The sequence below is a fragment of the Crassostrea angulata genome, chromosome 3 (assembly GCF_025612915.1).
Source record: "Crassostrea angulata isolate pt1a10 chromosome 3, ASM2561291v2, whole genome shotgun sequence".
NCBI lineage: Eukaryota > Metazoa > Mollusca > Bivalvia > Ostreida > Ostreidae > Magallana > Magallana angulata.
In genome coordinates, this window is record NC_069113.1 from 26,268,305 (window position 1) to 26,282,438 (window position 14,134).

The 14,134-nt window shown below is 32.9% G+C and overlaps 1 protein-coding gene across 1 annotated transcript; it reads right to left on the reverse strand.

Moving 5' to 3' along the window:
- Positions 1-8,733: 8,733 nt before the first annotated feature.
- LOC128176819 (uncharacterized) lies at positions 8,734-13,078 on the reverse strand. Its single transcript, XM_052843368.1, has 3 exons — positions 11,998-13,078; positions 9,992-10,181; positions 8,734-8,820 (listed from the first exon to the last, which is right to left on the reverse strand). The coding sequence occupies exons 1-3, from the start codon at positions 12,216-12,218 to the stop codon at positions 8,734-8,736; spliced, it is 498 nt and encodes a 165-aa protein (XP_052699328.1). The 5' UTR covers positions 12,219-13,078.
- Between the last annotated feature and the right edge of the window lie 1,056 nt (positions 13,079-14,134).

A 14,134-nucleotide genomic window follows, 5' to 3' on the forward strand; every position in this document is an offset into this window, starting at 1 on the left:
GAGAGGGGTGAAATGATTAATTGTATGCTTTTGAAAAAAATAAAAACGGTATATCGTTTGTGTTTGTTTTTATTACATACATTGTACGGTCATTAAGGTCATTATGGAGAGATCAAGTAAACATTTATTTTGATTACATCAGTGCAAACAAAATTTTTAGGTAAAATAAGCCACTACATGTAAATGTATAGCCCCATGCAGGGGTTCAGGCCCTAGAACAGGGCTAATATAGCCATATAGTGAACAATTATTGATTTATTTACATTTTCTTCTGTACTATCACAGTCGTTGGGATAAAGTCATGGTTGTAATAATCTTCATAATGTCCATATATTAAATTGTGAAATTCACTGACAAACCCATTGTGCAGAGTTTGAGGCTGCTTTTTATTAGATGGGGGGATATGTCCATACATTGAACACGTATTTTTACTTAGGGTAATTACTGTATGTCGTCCATTAACAATTTCAACTTCATCTTGAAAACTACATGGTAAATTGTCACTTGGCAATATTGTACTCTATAGTTTTGATCTATTAGAGGAAATCTACTGCAATATCATGTGCATTGTAAACTTGTAAGAATGAGCTGTATGCATTGTGTGCGTTATTAATGAAACAGTTGATATTACGGTATATCGGGGGGGGGGGGGGGGGGGGGTTTCGCGTGTCAAAATTTTCGAAAATAGGGAAAATGTGTAGCATTTTAAATTTGCGCCAGTCATTTTGCGATTTAAACATAATAGAAAATAATATAGAATATTATTTCTGCGTATTCAATAATTTGCGATAGATAAGACATCGCGAATAAAGCGAAAATTAGATCATCGCGAAAAGTACCGGATATATGGTATACAAGATTGACCATTAATGGCCTGTAGGTCTCTTATTACTATTAGTTTACAATTTTAGGCCTCTGGAGCAAATACGAATACATACGTAGGTAATCCAAGATTCCTCCGACTCTGATATTTGAAAATGGTGACACGTTTTTGAAATGGTTTATTTATTTCTGTTTTATTTAACACGTTTACTCTAATGGACTGCATTATATTTGTAAATAATTCATTGTTTGTAATTTAAACAAAAGGACAATCTTACTACATTTTTATCTGACGTAAATTATGTTTTCTGAAATAATTTTTGTCGAACAGCTTTAAATACTAATCATAATGCTGAAATTGTGGATAACTTGTGGATATTGTTTTTATGAAGTCTCCCTTTCACGCTTCCACCTCTAGGTTTGTATTAAGAGGCAAATTTAATAAGTGAAAATGTTAGTTAGTAAACATTTTATACCAGTGTACTCAAGTTAAAAATTTTTAATTAACCTTGACAGTCCTAAAAATAGGTCAGGATAAATATTTTTGGCAGGGTTAAGCTATGTTTGATATCATCCATATATGGTACAAGCGCAGGTACCTGACGTTATATTGTTACACTGGTTTCAATATGGCATACCCATAACATAAGGTTATTAAATGAAGCTGATGTTTTCTTTAGTAAAACAAAGAAAAAAATCAACACCAATAAACAGAGGGCAGCCAATAATTGCTGAATTTTTGCATGGTAAAATCAAAAGTCACCTGGAAATGTTTGGGTATCTTCTTCGTGTTATGTGATTTGAATTATGATAATTTACAGGTTAAATGCTACATCAATATTTTATTCAGTTCATTGTTCAAAGATGGACTTTTCCATTGACTATTTATGATGATATTTAAGCTAACAAGAATATTTGAAATTTATATTAACTTACCATATATTATAACGAATTTGAAATTTAATGCTGTAATAAATGATTCTATGAAAAAATAGAATTTTCAACAATAGTTGTTCAATTTTGTTCAAAAAGTTCAAAAAACGAAAAAATATCCCAGAAAGAATGTTGGCGCTTAAGATGTACATTCGGCAGGAACCTGGGCGCACAAGGAGAGTGAAAATTTCATCAATTAATTTTGAATATTTTTCGAATTATAACCGTTATTTGGTGTCTGTTGGATGTGGAATGAGTGGGAAAATATTTGAAATGCAAAAGGTTTTATCATAATATTGGTCTAAATATAGCAACACGATGCAATTCATGCAAAATCCTACTTATTAACAACTGTTTTAAAATGAATTTGTTGTCTCTGGGTCTTCATAACATATTTCAACATTAAAAATGACGCTTTTTAAAAAAAGATGGAGAAATGACCCAGAGATGACTAATTATGTACTTTTTCAAATTATTTTTTGAAGGATAAAAACAAAGTCCATTGATATGACAATGTTGTTTCAAACAGTACTTTATACAGCATATTGACAAGTCTCGCATGGCTCAGTGGTTTTGTCCTGGATTAGTGAATACAAACATTCAGTGTTTTGGGTTCAAATCCAACTGGTGGTCTTTTAAAAAAAAATAAACTTTTTTGTTTTAAATGGTTGTTATTATAACATGATGTTGAATTATAGTATACCGGTATATTTTAATTTATTGTTATTGATTTCTAGATCTGCTGTATGAACACTATTTTCTTTTCTTATTACTAGTTTTTTAGGATATACACAATATAACTTCATTAAAATATGTTTGCATTAACATTTCCAACTAGTTATCGGTTTACCTCTCATTGCCATTTTTTGAAAGCTTGTGAGTTTTTTTTAATAATCGGAATAGCCATGTACTTCGACACTCAATATAATATATTTCTGTTGAAACCTGTACATAGCCTTTCGAGGTTATAGACATTTAAATCCCAATTGATTCGTGTCGAGGATTCCTGCAGACTTACCATCTTGTGCGCTCACTTTCTTTATATACAAGAGTTTCTTCAAAAAGCTCATGATCATATACTTATATATACAGTATGTCCTTAATATCAAACATTAAATATGATAAAATTATGATAACAGTTTAAGATGAATTTAAAAAGATGACAGTTGGACAGACCGACTGATAGGTGAGACAAAACAGAATTATACTATAGCCTCCCCCACAACTCGTTTCGTGGAGCATGATTAATTGCTTTGGGTTAACTGCAGCTAATTTGTTGCAGTAAAATTAGACAGACATTAAACTAGATATTTGCTTGAGTTTCTGATAGACAACATCTATAGAGTTTTTTGGAAATCAATCTTTCAACAATCTGTTGATATTCCCATGTGCACAAATTGTGCCCCATTGTTAGCAGACCTATTTATGTATTCTTATGAAGCAGAATTTATTCAAAAACTCAAAAACTTGTACGTGAAAAAAAAAATCACTCGCTGTGGCCTTCAACTCAACATTCAGGTATATTGACGACGTATTATCAATTAACAATTGTTATTTCCATACTTACGTCGACTCGATATATCCCAGTGAACTTGAAATAAAAGATACCACTGAGTCTGCGTCATCTGTTTCATATTTGGATATTTTACTGGAAATGGACAATGATGGTAACTGTATGGATTGAGATGGTTGACAGTTTGTTACTGTCATTTTTTTTATTTTAACCACCGAACATGTATCTCTGCTGGTGGACAGTCTGTCCCCGAGGATATATACTTGGGTGTATTTCTTTCGTCAGTTCGGAATGCTCCGGACGTGTTCTACCCAATGAAGTGTACCAGAACTGTGTGCGCGCACAACCGGAATCGTGTTCGGCGCGCACCACGTTTGGAGGTAGTGCAGAAAGAAGAAAAATGGCGGCAACTGTGTTTATGTGTTCATCTTGTGGAATGTGTTTTGATAAAATGGGCTTATTCACGGCTCATAATTGCACAGGTAAACGCAGTATACAAATTATTTAAAATCCAAAAATGTTATTATCTTATAAAGCGACATATTTCTGGATTGGATGTAAGAAAATGTGAATAAAAGCTTTATTTGTATTATCTCCCAAACATTTTTGTATAGTAGTTTATACATCGCAGTTTCGTCCTATTTAAAAAGTGTATTCCATTGAGGACCTTCTGCAGCAGCTTATTTTAAGGCTTAATGAAAGTACGAACTGATTACACGGATGTGATTGATGGATATTTATTTTTCTTATCGTCTCGATATTTTTTTAACACGCTATCGAAACCTAAGGTGCCTTTTGGGTTGTCCGGAGGAGGAAATAATTGGAGTTATTCCTCACTGACTAATAAAACAGAATCCCAGGGTTGCGTTTTACGAAAGAATATGGCTTAATTTAAAAATACTAATTATTCATTAGTTACTGATAAATTAAACAGTAAAATATACCTGTAGCAGGGCCTATGATATTTCAAAAAGAATGATTTGATATCAATTTTGCACCATTAAGATGACTTGTGAGACTTGAAATTTTTACGACTTTGTTGCAAGTTCTTTTGTAAAACAGGTCCCTGAACCTTTGTCGTATTCTAAACTGAGGGATTTTTTTTTTTGGGGGGGGGGGGGATTTAATCAATGTCAAAACATATTCACAAATTTTCCTTACTTACCAGCCCATAATTTCATCACATGGTTGAAAGTAAGCAAACACTGAGTTTTTTAAGATGGTCAATATTATTTGTATAGCTTAATCTTATTTTTAAATATATCTAGGCAATAAAAGAAAACCTATTGGCATTGGAACTAGTGTTGAAGAGGCAGAGGATGTTGTATTAGAGATGAATACAACCCCACAAGAAAGAAGAAGAACTATGTTTGAATGCCAGGACTGTAAAAAGGTGTTTTACAGTATGGACACATTTGCAAATCATGTCTGTGTCCAGGCTCAACCTAGCATTAAAGGTATCAATATATTATGTTTAAATTTAACAAAAAGTGACATCTCCATGTGAGTAAAGAATTCTCAAGCAGGATAATGCATCCCAAACATACTAATAAGCAAAACAATACTTGTAATTGTTTCATATGCACAGAAAAATTACATAAACAAGGGAATTTTACTTTTATATAAAAGTTACACTGTCACAATTTTGATCTTTTGTCTCTGCAGAGGAATCAACAGCATCCAGCGCTTCAACTTCAGAAGGTCAAGATCAAGGTCAAGGTATGTTCTGGACCAGGCCAGCAACCCTCCTTTTGATTGAAGAGTACAAAAGTAGAATGGATTTGCTAAACAGTGGAAAGCTAAGAAAGAAATCAATGTGGGATCAAATAAGTAGAGTTTTAAGTGGTAAAGGACATAAAATGTCAGGTGCGCAATGCGAGAGGAGATGGAAAACCCTTTTGAGGGGATTAAAAAATGTGCACGATCATAACAAGAAATCGGGAAGGAATCCCAAATATCACCCATATGATAAAGAGTTGGCTTTCATGGCTGAAAAGCCAAACATTGCATAGTCCTATGTTGTGTCCTCTGGTTGTGGTAATTCAAAAGCTTCAAAACCTATAGCTGCAAGTTTAACTGCTACTGATAACCAACAAAATTTAACTGAAAATGAGTCTGATGCAGAATCAGAAAATTCAAGTAGTAGCGCTTCTAAGAAAGTAAACAAGAGGCCCAGGGGCCACATTGCTCACCTGAGCAACTTGCTAGGTAGAAGTCGAAATGAGTTCAGTATTGAAGCGAGTGCAGGGGAGGGAGGGTTTGAACAACTTTCTACCGATGCTTCAGGGCGTGATCAAATCCAATAAAGCCTGAAGGGTTTATGATAGATTTGATCACGCCCGACCGAAATTATCACTTCATAATATTCAAAGAATGATTTCTTATTACTTGTAGTTGAATGATAATTGTTGTAATGTAATCATAATTTTGATGTAAACCTAAACTTCTAGCCTGTTAGGAATTTAATGGCAATTTCAGTTAAGTGTGAAGTTTTGGATTATGTCACAATCTTTTTCATGCAATTCAGTCGTTACTGTGCTCTTGGTCAACTGATATTATCAACATTGACACTGTAATAGTCTGTTACATGAGCAACCAATGACGGTTTAGAAGAAACTTTCATTTGTCAAGCTTGCGGTTATGAGGCGTGATCTATTATAGACGCAGTTCATAAACTGTTCTATTACCCTCGGCGTTAGCAACACACTTAGCAACGGGTAACATTAAAAATTGTTACATGTGCGAAAATTATGCGCGTACGGTTCGCTGTAGAATTCATGTTAATCCTATATAAAAGCAGTAAAATATGTTAAAAATTAAGACATTCAGTATAACAAAATAAATAGTGCCTGTATGGGAGGATAACAGTTGAAATTTTCACCCCTTGAAAACCATTGTCAACCTCCACTTCGTGTCGGTTGACAATGGTTTTCTTGGGGTGTCAATTTCAACTGTTACCCTCCCAAACAGGCACTATTTATATACTATTACATATGTAGTAGAAATAAATACGTATTTAAAAGTTTGATTGAACATGACTATGACTACTAAGAAATATTAAGACCAACAATAGAAAATAATCTGATATACTCAGACTGACCCTTTAAAATTGCCTCCAACCAATGATTGTTTATGGTGCTTTAAATTTTACAAAATTTGGTTTTTTTTTAGGATTTTGTTCATTTTAAAGGAAAGGTATATAATTTCTTTAGGATACGTTGTGATTGAAATTTTTTTGCCAACATATATTAAATATATGTGGTTATCCATTGTGTAGTGAAAACGTTAATAAATTTATCCATGTAGCGTCTGTCTGTAGTGAAAACATTAATATATTTATGAGTTTGATTTTTTATTGAACAATTTGTCAAAACTGTGAAGAAAAAAAATTAGAAAATGAAAACCTACAGGTTCAAACTTGACTAATTCTATGAGGAAGTAACAAAATGACTAGTTATGTAAATTAAGAAACAGTAGACCCTGAAAACAAAACTAAGGATCTGTTAACCATCAAATAAACATGAAAGTTACAAACTCTCATAAAAATATTAGGACTTAACTAGTAACGTAAAAAGTAGCTGAAGTACAGGTATTTCCTGAAAACACAAGTAAGGGTGTCCAATTCATCAAATAAAGACAAAATGAACCAAATCATCAAATGAACATGAAAGTTACAAACTCTCATAAAAATATAAGGACTTGACTAGTAATGTAAAAAGTAGCTGTCAAAGTACAGGTATTTCCTGAAAACACAAGTAAGGGTCTCCAATTGGTCAAATAAAAACAAAATGAACCAAGATAATCACTATCAGTTGGACATTATAGGTTAATAAAAAAAAATTCAGTAAATTTTCTTCAGCATTTTGTATCAATATAAGCCATGTTTATAAACTTCTTTTGTCTGGAAAATATTAATTTTGGATATTGGGATGTGTTTAATGAACATACATCCTAGCAGTTTGATGGAATAAAATATTTTTTTCTTAATATTTAAGGACCCTCTCTAAACAAGTGCATTTGTTTCGCGGGATGGGGGGCATTGAAAGAAAAATGTCTAAAGGAGTTAATATTGTGCTTATTTATTTAATTTTCACTATATGGTGTGTGCATTCACCCCCAGAAAAAATGTTGAAAGACAACACAGTATAAGTGAATAGAAATTTCTGTTAATTAGTTCAATAGAGAAAATACATGTAAATAACACGTTCAGTTAATTTATCTTGGCCTTTCAAAATACTAAGAATACTTGAATTAATAAGAATTGAGAACTTTATTGTAAATTTCTAATTTTTAGAATTCAGATTTAAGGGAAGATTAATCTAAGCTTAGAAAATACCTTAGAATCAGAACTCTTTAGTGTGCAGTGTAGAGAGGGTTCTTGCACTATAGAGTAAAAATGCAAGAAAGGAAGGAAAACCAATACATCAGCATTGTGTGTGTGTAAATAGAAAACACCTGGTAAAACATTATTATATTAAAGACAAAAACAACTAGGTTCATGTTTACAAAGACTGATGTTTCCTTGGATGTTATGAGAAATGTTATTGTCATTGAATTTAGGCATTTATATTAAAGTTCAATTTATGAAACTGAAAGTACATGTATCTTTGAAATAATGATGTCAAAATTGAAATTGGCAATAAATTGTGTCAGGAGCCCTTCAACATAGTGAGAAAAAAAAATGGCAACTAGCTTGAAACTTGAAAAGATTGTATGCCACAATTCCTACAAGTACATAGCCCATGTACAAGTTATCTACTTAAATTCAACTAGACCATCTATTTAAAACAAGACAACAACACATCAGTTCATGAATTGGCAATAAAAGGTGACATCATTATGCATGTTATCTGTCACATTGCTTCTTTAAATCCATGATAATTTAGTGACGGTAATGCAAGGACAATGACAGGAAGTCACGCAATGTTAATTATTTTCAGAACTGTTGGTTCATTTGTGGCTACTTCCACTGTGATGTTTGGATTGGACAAGAGATGATTTTCGATTTTGTCTGCTTCAGAGAAACTTTTAAGGATGCTGTTTGCCTTAATGACGGAATCGTTGATTGTAAATCTCTCCTTACCACAAAGAATTTGGCATTTTATTGAGTTTTGAATGTTGGCCGTTTTCTGCTTCATGCCACATTTGGTACATTTCACAAAAGTAGCTGCTGTATTAAAGGATCCGATGCTCTTGTGACATGCAATACACACATGGGTGATGACACAACTCACAGAATCAATGATAAGTTGTTTCTGATTTGTTGACACTTCTGTTGGTGTGTAGAGACATTTTCCAATGTCGTCAATCTTTTCTACAACAGTGTCTGGACTAGTTGTCAAACTTTTGCCCTCAAATGATCGGACCGAGACATTCGTTATGGAGTAGGAGTCACCAACCTTGATTTGCTGTATTTCTTCACCCCAAATTGTAAGAGGAATGCTTCCAGAAATATCTGAGACAATTTATTTACACTTGTTCAATTCTGTTCCTGACTTGAGAACTTGGGCATCTGCTTCTCCTTTTTCAAAAACCTTTACTTTGACACAAGTCTGAAATATAAAAATATTTATAGGTAAATATTTACATCCACTGTATTGATTTCTTTTTTTAATTTCTTAAGAAAAGCCATATCCATTAATGAGTGCATGAACAACACTGAGCAATCCACATGTGTCGTTTTCTTGAACAATGGCTGTTCGATCAGTTCTACATACAATATGGCATATTCATCTTAAAAACAATATTTAGTAAACAAATTTAATTTTACTTTGACTGTTCTTTAATTGTAAATTTAAAGTTTAATTCAATTGTAAATACAGCAAAACTCGGTTATAACGAAGTCACTAGGACCTAAGAAATTACTTTGTTATATCTGTAATTAGTTATAACCGTTTAAGAAATTCATTAAATTTACATAGCTGGGGATCCAAGGTGACTTTGCTATATATGTGAATTTGCATTATCGGTGTTTGTACTAAACTAGTTTTACTGTTTAAACAATAAATTACTTTCTTTGTTTGTTAATATGAGGAATTGACGCAGCAATTATAGAAAAATATTGATGTATTTTATCTACAATGGCTGCAACATTAATTCCTGTACTAACAACCAAAGAAAGTATTTTATTATCTAAATTACAACACTAAACTACACTGAGTGGCCAAATGTATTGCAAGAAACATGGGTGACGTCATCATGTTGAACTCGGTTCAAATTTGTTTTCAATGTTGACGCATAAAGAAATAGATTTGGAATATAAAATTCCAGATGTGAATTAGTTGCTGTATTATTTATTTGCTGGACTGTTTAAGTTTTAACTTGAGCCAACGATTTCTGGTGTGTTGTGAACGTAAAGTAATATTGAAGAAAACAAGAGAATTGTCAACTGAATTGGTGTGAGTTTTGTTAAAATTTGAACATAAGGGATGTGTAGAAGACAACCCTGAAGTGGAAGGCACGAGTGACAGATGAAAGGGGTGATCGGGGAATGATGGCCCTGAGAACTGTCCAAAAGGAAAGTAATACCCCCTGCTGGGTTTTCCAGAGGCCAGATAGATGACAGTAGACGGACAAGCTGATTCCTATATACTCCCCAGACTTCGTTTAAGTGGGGTATGATTAACTGTATACTCTGGAGACATTATTTGTAAAACTAATATGTTTCATTTATTCCACAAATTTTTTTCTTGATTTTTAATTGAGCTAACATTCGATTTTTACCTTCTGGAAAGCATTGAGGTTTTCCTCTACTTCTTTTATGGTTCTATATTTAGTATGCTCTGGCAACTGGAACTCGAAGTCCAAGTTTCTTGCAGGGGTCATATTTGAGCGGTGGTTATATTTGACATCAAATTTTCCACTTGATTTCAGACTGGGTGACATTTGTACATTGTGAAGTGTCACTGGTGTTCTGAAATGTAACCAAAAAAGAGTTTTACAAACAGTACAATAACTACAATTAGGTACACATTTAACAAGGCCAAGTCTAAATATTTCTACTGTAAGAGATTTTAATAATAATACTGTAGAAATTTATGTTGTTTTGTAAATTAAAAATCTATTTTAATGAATATTATTTACTGGTATTTTCTTAACAAAGTTTCAGTGCAAATTCAAAATACCATAATAAATTTTCTTTGTTTACCCTAGATGTCAGGTTAACAGATGGTTCAATACTGAACAATAAGAATTTTAAGTCTTAATATAAAAAGTGGCACTATTGACTTCTTGTATTGCACCATGCAAACAAAATAATAGTTTTCTGAATATGTACACCAACATAAGTTGTAATTGCACACTGGTAGTCAAAGAAATAATAAAATTTAAAATGACTGCAAATGCATTAATTACAATGGTAAAATAAGGTATCGAACAGTATTTTAAATATATATTTGCATTTTATGTAAAAAAAAAATGTTGTTTATGGAAAATCTCCCCCTTAGCCAAGTTGGTAAGGGGGAGATTCTCCCACATAGCAGCTTTGAAAGGTTAACAGGTATGTTAATTTAAGTTGTGATGTTGACATACACAAAATAATGGACATATGATTGCTCCGTTATACTTTTAGATCGATTTATGTCTGGGATAACTAAATTTTGGAAGTTCAAGTAAGACATATTATTGTCATACTTATAAAATAACCGTTTACTGACAATTTGAGCCGAAATCTGTATGGTAGTGAATCGCTGCAAATTGCACCATTACACCCCTGCGAATGTGTTGGGAATGTTTTCTTTATCGTTGCTAAGTATGTAATAAATCCAGAGGTGCTTGAATGAAAGTTCACGAGACTTCATTGATATTTGTTCAGTTCCTGTGAAATTTCGAGCGGAAGTACAAGTGTTCGGATAATATTCTGAAAATATGTAAGTACTGGTCGATTTTCATATCATATCCTAGTTTGATTTATGTTAAAACGGGAAAAGCTTTCAAGATGTGTCTTATTTCAGCATGTAGCAGTTATTTATTTTAAACGATAATATTCAGAACAGAGTTATCGTTCGTGTTCAACTGCGTGTAGAGTGGTTGAAAATAGAAACATTGGGTTGCTTAATAAAATCATAGCCATGTTTGATGCCTGTGGTGTGCAATACCATGTTTTAAAAAAAGTAATGGGTGTCCGTTTCAACTTTTGTATTAAAACTTAGTATATTGAGCCATTTTCAAGGAACATTCTGCATAAAATGGTATAGTTTGTTTCACTATTGATGTTATTACTAGGTCAGGCGCGCATTGAAAATTAATCCTCAGGAGAGATCTTTTTTAGGCATGTTAGTTGCAACAGCAGACAAAAACTAATTTTTGTATAGTCACATTTATTTCTAGAACACATTCTATTCATCAGTTAATGAAGATTAAGTTTAAAATCGATAAATCTCTAGATTTTATATTTGACTACAAGAACCTACTATAGTAGATCTGCTGTGAAATAGACTTTATACACGAGGTACGATTTTTACTGCGAAACTGAAAGGGTCAAATAAAACCACGTGGTCTAACATTTTAATGACAATAACTTTCGCAGGGGTGCATTATGTAGATGCAAAGAGCTGTAGCCTTTCCCCAAAAGGGGGGCTACATTATATATTGCAAGTTACCTTCAACTGTTCAAGATGGCGTACAAGGAGAACATTCGTCATAAGAATTCAGAAAACTAGGTACTTGGAATTACAATGAAAAAAAATCTATACATTCAACTGACGCTATTGAAAAAAGCAATTACTTACTTGTTTTTTGACATTTCTAGCATTTGTTGATGTGCGGAGGCACTGAAGGAGACGGCATTGGTGTATTCATCCTTTCGTTGTATTGTCATATTAAAATATCTGCTCCCGTTTGCCGAAAGTTTTACTGGGGACACGCAGTGGATAAATCCAGTCACCATGGTTTCAGGGTCTGATGGTGGCGGATTTTCATCCATCTTTCTTTTTTTCTCTGAAGATGTCATCTTAGCTTCTTGGCTCACTGTTTACTCGCGTGGAGATGACGTTATGCTATTTCGAAGTTTTCGGGCTTTTTTATTCAAGTATACAAAGAAGTCCGAGATTTTTTCCCGCTAAAATTCTTCATTCCCGCCAAAAAATTGAGTGTGACTAAAATGGGAGCGAAACCCGGGCCGGGCCGGGATTTTCGAAACTGATAGTCGGGTTTTTGTTGATTTCTTGAAAAATACTCATTTATTCTACACGAAATTAGCAGGAATACTTTATTACAACTTGTATTGTCTTCGCTTAAATTTTTATTATCACAGAATGAGTTTTTCAATATAAATTGCATGAGGTCAATGTTTTTTCTCGTTATCAGTTATTGGAAGTCTACGAGTCGCTTCAAGTATATAAAAATGGTACACGTAGATATTTCTAAAAAAGCTTACCGTCTTTAGCAACAATCTTTTAATCACTGTAAACTATTTTTTCCTATCACACAGTATATTATACCGTTTTATTCTTGAAAATTCCTTGGATTTGTATTTCTAAATAAGCTTTTTGCAGGTATTAGCCCTACTATGGTTGTAGCTCGGCCTTCTCCGTAAATTTCGAGATTTTTCGACAAGCCTCCGTTACCTTTTTCTTACAGCATTTCAACCAATGAAATAATATTAAAAGAAAAGTTCATAATGCAAGAGAGAAAATGATAGGCCGAAGACTGTAATCGGGAAATGGGAAATAGAAATTATAGAATACAGCAGGATTAACATTAAAAATTAGCTTTAAGTTCATATTTAAAAAATACTTAAAAGAATACAATATCGAAAATACACCATTCTTTAACCACAGGCACCTGACATTACTTATTTTTCTTTTAATAATAAAATATACCCATACTTAGTATATATTGTAACGTCAGGTACCTGTGGATTTAACTTATGGTTGGTACCCATTTAGTGCTGAATAGATAGAGTTACCTCCCGTTGGCCGCCACATACTAGAGGTCGACTCGGTGAGTTTTCGTCTTTGTCTTAGCAAGTTTAATTAAGAAAATATATCAGAAATATTTGGTTGAAAATCTTTAATATATTGACAGTGCGAGCGTTTTGGCGAGCGCAGATATAAGTTTGTTATAATTAATATTGGGCTTGTCAAAGTGCACGTGACATTTATGATTTGGTGTGTCTAGACCTTGACGTCACATGACGTTGTACGTTACATTTTAAAAAAAGGCCCAGGGGCCATATCGGTCACCTGAGTGGAAGACATTTACTTGCAAGAATTATGCCTGTAGATGTTAGAATAAGGACTTCCTCTTTTTATTCATTTTCTTTAAGTGGGCTTGATCTAAGCATAATATTGCCAAGAATGGCTTTCTTTCCAGCCAGTGCTTTTGAAATGCCTACCTCATTATCAATTTAGGCATAAAGAGGTCAATCCCAGTATTTCTGCAGAATATAGCACTTGTACTGTCAACTCTGAAGTGTAATATTATGCTAATATTGAACAATAATATTTCTCTCCTTTTTTTTGGGGGGGGGGGGGGTGTAACATTTGCTTAGCTTAGTTATAATAAAAACAGAAAATGTGAATAAGATTTTACTTTAATTTCTTTACAAAATTCAACAGATTTGTTGAAAATTTATCAGACAATTAGTACATGTAGATAATATAATAAAAACTAAGAAGTGTTATTTACTAACAATGAACTATCTAAATTGTATATGACTTAAACAGACATATATGTACACGTACAGTATCAAATATGCAATATTGCAACAATTTTGTGACAGAAATGCAAAACTTCTTGACAATAACATTACATGTAAACATAGATGCTAGATAATGATAAAATTGAAATTAACCAAATTCACAAGACTCATAACATGAAAGGAGATGCACATTAAAAAGTTTTTGAAGAGTTTTTGCCCTTGAT

What these genes read in the sequence shown, in the direction of transcription:
- LOC128176819 (XM_052843368.1), bottom strand. Translation starts at nt 12,218, where the DNA reads ATGACATCTTCAGAGAAAAAAAGAAAGATGGATGAAAATCCGCCACCA. An exon ending in CTAGAAATGTCAAAAAACAA is followed by an intron (nt 10,182 to 11,997) that starts GTAAGTAATTGC and finishes GTTACATTTCAG; the next exon opens with AACACCAGTGACACTTCACA. An exon ending in ACCTCAATGCTTTCCAGAAG is followed by an intron (nt 8,821 to 9,991) that starts GTAAAAATCGAA and finishes TTTATATTTCAG; the next exon opens with ACTTGTGTCAAAGTAAAGGT.